This window comes from Mesoplodon bidens (assembly GCF_964165515.1).
Source record: "Mesoplodon bidens genome assembly, chromosome: 2".
Taxonomy (NCBI): Eukaryota; Metazoa; Chordata; class Mammalia; order Artiodactyla; family Ziphiidae; genus Mesoplodon; species Mesoplodon bidens.
The window spans coordinates 64,116,234-64,123,438 of record NC_138177.1 but is presented as its reverse complement, the minus strand read 5'-3'; the positions used below and the strand labels follow the sequence as shown (position 1 = coordinate 64,123,438).

Below are 7,205 nucleotides of genomic sequence, written 5' to 3'. Positions count from 1 at the left end.
GTGCAAGTTCTCAAGCTACACTGCAGACTTATCAGAAACTCTGCAGTAGGGCCCAGCAGTCTGTGTTTTAACAAGGCTTCTAGGTGATTCTGATGTATTCTAGTTTGAGAACCACGATAATAGATTAGAAGAGATTTACAACGCTTGTCAACCGATTAAAAAAAAACTGTAAAAAACTCTTGACATCTATAGACAATTATCCTATCAAGGAACTGTCAATTTTTTTAAGTGTGAAAATGGTATTGAGATATATAGAGAGATATATTCTTTAAAGTCCTGAAACGTTTATGAGTAAAAGATACAATGCCTAGGATTTGCTTTAGAATAATATAAGAGGAATAGAAGCAAGAAGGGGTAGACATAAGACTGGCCATGAATTAATTGCTGAAGATGAATAATCAGTATCTGGGTGTTCTTTATACATTTTTTTAACTTTCATTTATTTTTGAGTTTTTTTTCCATTCTAAAAAGCTTTAAAACTCAAAGCAAGAAGTAAATTCAAAGAAAATAAAAGACTATAACTTAAGCAGAATTAATCCAAAAAAGGAGAAAGTATATGGTGCTTTTACTTGTATTGAAGGGCAGGACTGAAATACACAATATAAGTTTAAGTTATGTTGAAGAAACCCTACTACACACTAGCCTGTGACTAAATGATTTTGATTTGGATGTAAGGGAAAATTCTGGATGCTCATCAACCCACTGATGTCATTTTAAATCCCTAAACAAACTGAAGAATTTACAAATGAGAGAAGAGGAACCACAATCTGGTCAAAGGCATATGAGTACACTCGTTTGCTTTCCAGGTTTCAAACTGGCTTAGATTTTGAAGTCTTATCTGTTAATAAATTTAGGTTTACCTGCATTTTCAAAAAGTTTACTACTAAGTATATTATGAGCACAACCCGAGTAACCTAATGTAAATATTAATAATGCTTGATTTTTTTTAACTAGGAAGGGGACAACCTATCCTTTACATAAGCAAAGTAGCCAAATCACGTGTTTTGAGAGCTGTTCAGAGGCTTCTCTGGCTTGAAATGTCATCTCCATTAATTCAGTGATGGTCTGGATTTAGAGTCATCCAAATGACTAGTCTTGAATATTTTTCAGGGCAAGTAAATAAAAAAGGTAACTGCGAGGCTATAGTAGCCCTTAGTATCTCCTTGAATTTACATTCTTGTGATGTGATAACTCTGTTTCCTCTGCATACATCCTGGCTATTGTGTCCTTTTAGGAATAGGGCGAAGAGATGTTCTCTCTCCTCCTTCCTTCTCCTCTTTTACTTCTCCCTCTTATTTAACCTCTTCCACTGAAATATACATTATGAAAACCTCAACATCCATTAGAAATCTGATTAGAAAGCACCAGCTTCAAAACCTAAGAGGGCTGAGGGGAGGATGAACTATATATTTTCACTTTACAAGGTAAGGGCAGAGTTTTCAGTGTGGTTTCTTCTCTTTTTATGCTTTATTTTAGATATTCCATCATTTTCTCATCATTGTTATCATGATCATCATTTCCTTCTTTATCACCCTTTTAATTTTTATTTTGCCTGCAACAGTTAATGACATGGAGAAAAGACCATTAGAAGTTATCACTATCCATTATCAGGCATCTTTTCTGATAAAGGTAACCTTGCAATAGAGATTTCTGTTCCACTTCATCTGCTTTCAATGAGCTCCTGCTGTGCTCCCTCCCACCCATGTGATGGCTGTGAGGAAACAAGAACAACAACAAAAAAAGACAAAGCCTCAACTTTAGAGCTCATATACTGTAGCTGAGGAGATAAGGGAAAAGAGGTGGGAAGAGACTCACCACAGGCTATATTGGGATGTTATAATACAACACAGCATTTGAGAGCCTGGACTACATGGCTCTAAACGGCTTGGGTTCGAATCCTAACTCTGCCACTCACTAGCTAAGGGATGCTGAGCAAGTTACTTAACCTCTCTTGCCTCAGTTTCTTCATCTGTTAAATGAAGGCAAGAACAGTAATTACTTTGTGGGGTTGTCTCGAGATAATCCTTAAACTAGATAATCCATAAAATATTTAAATTTATCCATATATTTTTATCAATTTCTGTGTTGACCATCGTTTCTTAGATCTTCGTTTCTTAGACCTTCCCCCTGGTATTCTTTCCCGTCCCTGAAATATATCCTTTAATAATTCAACTATCTTGGATTTTGTAGCTCTGAAAATATTTTCCCCAGTTTTGGTCCCAAACTTCTGGTTTAGCTGTACATAAAATTCTAGGTTGATAATTATTTTCCCCAGCTTTCAAAATATTATCCCACTGTCTTCTGGACTTTATGCCATTGAAAAGTTTGCTGTTGGTTTAACAGTTGTTACTTTGCAATAACGTACCTTTCTCACTGGTAGAATACATGCATCTAAGGACACTGCTGATAAAAGTAAACATTTAGTACTAGAGTTATCACTTCACGTAAGATTTCTAATTCTATGGATTGGGGTGGGGAGATCATGGTATAAACATACTCTCATCCTTTAAAAAGGAGCAGGGCAGGAACCGAAGGCCACTGTGACTACAAGGAAGCTCTGCAAGATTAATCACAAATAACCATAACCTTGCCTCCAGGGGAGGACTGAGTGCCTTCCCAAGAATCCAACAGACTGTACTACGGTATGAAGGAAACTGCTGAGGACCCTCATTTTTATACTCTCGTGAGTTATTACCTTCCTTTCCTCTCATGCTTTAGAATTCCTATAACAGGGCAAATCTGTATTTTGAGCATATGAAGCAAGTATGATAAAATATTACATTTAAACATTGCCCCAGGGTAGGGGGGACAGGCGAGAAAAAACAAAAACAAAAACAGCATTGCCCCTTACTCGCCACTGTTTACCCTTATGTTCAGATTACTAAAAATATGTATCTAGAAATAAGGTAAGACAAAACACGTCTCTCCTTGTAGATGAAATAGCTAAAATTTTGGCCTCTTTTATTCATCTCAGGTCATATATTTGGGTTGAAAAAAACACACAACAAATAGTTCCAAATAAGAGCTACATAAACTAAATTTTTCTTCCAGATCTCTAAATGCTCATAGAGAGACAACTTCCATGGTACATGGCACACAGCACATACTTGAAAGCTGATCCCACAGAAATATTTGTGTAAGCAAAGTAAGAATTCATTTCTCATTACATAAACATCACCTGTGCTTATCTAATCAAAACACTTGTTTAAAAAAAATTAATCTGTGACCAAAAGCACTATCATGTTTGTTGAGTACCATTCTCATTCGAATCATATCCAAAAAAACCTAGAAATAACTCAAAATTAGAAAGTGGCCCAAGTGCTAAGGCTGCCTATGGCTCTTGCTACAAAATAGTTGCCGGTCTGATTTGAGTGTCTAAAAAGAATGACAGGAATTATAGGGTTCTTCTTAAATTCAAGAGAACTTCCCAGAAGGAGGTGGAGGGCCAAGAAATCCACCTGCCTGCTTGGTGGCGGCTCGCGAAGGGGCAAGGCCAAGGATCTTCTGGATGTTCTGTGAAGGAAACAGAATAAAAATTGGGTTTTAATGAGATATAGAGAAAAGTATTTAACATAGATCTCATATAAAGAGAAACCTTACAAATAAAAAGTACTGATATGACCTAAAACAGGATGATTACTACTTATTTTTTAAAAGGCCTACAATGTTACAGAGATCACAGAGCAGTAAAAGGACTCTTCCCTCATGGGATCTTGGACTACTAACCAAAGAAGCTGATTTTTTCAAGTGGAGAATCATAAAAAGAGGTAATCTTTTATTTCAACACAAAGTACATTCATTAGCTATTTTGTGTAGGAAGGCTTTTTCTCTGAGTATGGGTCTTATAGCTGGATTTAGTCATTATTGCACCGTCTGAAGCTGAAACTGAAATATTCAGTATCAATGTCTTCAAAGAAGTGAGAGAATTCAGAATTTTGCAAAGTAATCTAAGTTCAGAATCCTCCTAGGTTTCTACACAACCCCTCATCTTTTCAGCTGTCTCACTTAAATCTAATTCAATAGTTTTTTTTTAGAAACTCAACTTTATGAAACTAGTTCTCACAGAAAAGACTATTTTATACTCAGATTTCATCGGTTAATGTAACATTAAATTAAGTAACATAAATGCAACAATGAGTAAAACTAGCATCAACAGTTTAGGGATAAACACAATTGGCTCTTGAAAGGCAATGATTCAACTGGTGGGAGCAGACAGGTGGAGGAGTTCTAAAGAGCAATCAGGAGTGGACACTGTGATGTGGGGATAAGGTGGTTTGCTTTAAAGAGGGAGGGAAGGGGTTCATGAATGTGGAGAGGGTAAATAAGGTCAGTTAAGATATTGTACAGCACCTGTAAGTGGGAAAAACCTTAAAGATCGTCTAATTATTTCTGCTCAAGTCTTTCATTTTATATTTGAGAAATTCCAGTTAAAACTTGGAAGAGTAGGATGGCCTGTCCAAAATTACAAAGTTAAATGAAGAACAGAGTTAGAATTAAAACCCGTGTTTTTGGATTCTTAATCTAATGGGTTCTCTTACACAGTACCTCCTCTATTAAAGTTCTGTCCTTCAGAACAAACTCTAACCCAGGGTAGGCAGGTTAGCTTGTGTGCATTCATTCGTTCAACAGTTACTGAGGACCTAATGTGCATAACGCACTATGAGAATATCTATATCTAGGCTCCTCTGAAGTATACACTCCCCAATCCTTTATCATTAAGAATAATTGCTACTGAGAGGGCGGACAGCAGAAGCAAGAAGAACTATAGTTCTGCAGCCTGTGGAAGGAAAACCACATTCACAGAAAGATAGACAAAATGAAAAGGCAGAGGACTTTGTACCAGAAAACCCAGAAAAACAACTAAATGAAGTGGAGATAGGTAACCTTCCAGAAAAAGAATTCAGAATAATGATAATGAAGATGATCCAGGACCTTGGAAAAAGAATGGAGGCAAAGATCGAGAAGATGCAAGAAATGTTTAACAAAGACCTAGAAGAATAAAAGAACAAACACCTAGAAGAATTAAAGAACAAACAAACAGAAATGAACAATAAATAACTGAAATGAAAAATACACCAGAAGGAATCAATAGCAGAATAACTGAGGCAGAAGAATGGATAAGTGACCTGGAAGACAGAATGGTGGAATTCACTGCCACAGAACAGAATAAAGAAAAAAGAATGGAAAGAAATGAAGACAGCCTAAGAGACTGCTGGGACAACATTAAACGCAACAACATTCGCATTATAGGGATCCCAGAAGGAGAAGAGAGAGAGAAAGGACCTGACAAAATATTTGATGAGATACAGTCGAAAACTTCCCTAACATGGGAAAGGAAATAGCTACCCAAGTCCAGGAAGTGCAAAGAGCCCCAGGCAGGATAAACCCAAGGAGAAACACGCGGAGACACATAGTAATCATATTGAGAAAAATTAAAGACAAAGAAAAATTACTGAAAGCAACAGGGAAAAACAACAAATAACATACAAGGGAACTCCCATAAGGTTAACAGCTTATTTCTCAGCAGAAATTCTACAAGCCAGAAGGGAGTGGCATGATATATTTAAAGTGACTAAAGAGAAGAAACTACAACCAAGATTACTCTACCCAGCAAGGATCTCATTCAGATTCTACGGAGAAATCAAAAGCTTTACAGGCAAGAAAAAGCTAAGAGAAACCAGCAACATGAAACCAGCCCTACAACAAATGTTAAAGGAACTTCTTTAGGTGGGAAACACAAGAGAAGAAAAGGACCTACAAAAACAAACCCATAACAATTAAGAAAATGGTAATAGGAACATACATATCAATAATTACCTTAAGCATGAATGGATTAAATGCTCCAACCAAAAGACACAGGCTCGGTGAATGGATACAAAAACAAGACCCATATATATGCTGTCTACAAGAGACCCACTTCAGACCTAGGGACACATACAGACTGAAAGTGAGGGGATGGAAAAAGATACTCCATGCAAATGGAAATCAAAAGAAAGCTGGAGTAGCAATACTCATATCAGATAAAAGAGACTTTAAAATAAAGAATGTTAGGGCTTCCCTGGTGGCGCAGTGATTGAGAGTCCGCCTGCCGATGCAGGGGACACGGGTTCGTGCCCTGGTCTGGGAGGATGCCACATGCTGCGGAGCGGCTGGGCCCATGAGCCATGGCCGCTGAGCCTGCACGTCTGGAGCTTGTGCTCCGCAACGTGAGAGGCCACAACAGTGAAAGGCCCGCTTATCGCAAAAATAATAATAATAATAATAAATATAAAATAAAATAAAATAAAGAATGTTACAAGAGACAAGGAAGGACACCACATAATGATCAAGGGATTAATCCAAGAAAATATAACAATTATAAATATATATGCACCCAACATAGGAGCACCTCAATACATAAGGCAACTGCTAACAGCTCTAAAAGAGGAAATCGACAGTAACACAATAATAGTGGGGGACTTTAACACCACACTTCCATCAATGGACAGATCATCCAGACAGAAAATTAATAAGGAAACACAAGCTTTAAATGACACAATAGACCAGATAGATTTAATTGATATTTATAAGACATTCCATCCCAAAACAGCAGATTACACTTTCTTCTCAAGGGCACATGGAACATTCTCCAGGATAGATCACAACTTAGGTCACAAATCAAGCCTCAGTAAATTTAAGAAAACTGAAATCACATCAAGCATCTTTTCTGACCACAGTACTATGAGACTAGAAATCAATTACAGGGAAAAAAACATAAAAAACACAAACATAGGGCGGCTAAACAATATGTTATGGGATGCAGCAAAAGCAGTTTTAAGAGGAAAGTTTATAGCAATACAAGCCTACCTCAAGAAACAAGAAAAATCTCAAAAACACTATCTAACCTTACACCTAAAGGAACTAGAGAAAGAAGGACAAACAAAACCCAAAGTTAGCAGAAGGAAAGAATTCATAAAGATCAGAGCAGAAATAAATGAAATAGAAACAAAGAAAACAATGGCAAAGATCAATAAAACTAAAAGCTGGTTCTTTGAGAAGATAAACAAAATTGATAAACCTTTAGCCAGACTCATCAAGAAAAAGAGGGAGAGGACTCAAATCAATAAAATTAGAAATGAAAAAGGAGAAGTTACAACGGACACCACAGAAATACAAAGCATCATGAGAGACTACTACAAGCAACTCTATGCCAATAAAATGGACAA

At 36.8% G+C, this 7,205-nt stretch overlaps 1 protein-coding gene across 1 annotated transcript in view; it reads right to left on the bottom strand.

The window, feature by feature from the left end:
* Positions 1-2,928: 2,928 nt before the first annotated feature.
* Positions 2,929-7,205, bottom strand: part of TMCO1 (transmembrane and coiled-coil domains 1) — a 47,436-nt gene continuing 43,159 nt past the window's right edge. The window contains exon 7 of the mRNA XM_081226200.1: positions 2,929-3,513. Coding sequence (XP_081082326.1) covers positions 3,415-3,513 — 99 coding nt within the window. The 3' untranslated portion in view covers positions 2,929-3,414. The remainder of the gene's footprint in view (positions 3,514-7,205) is intronic.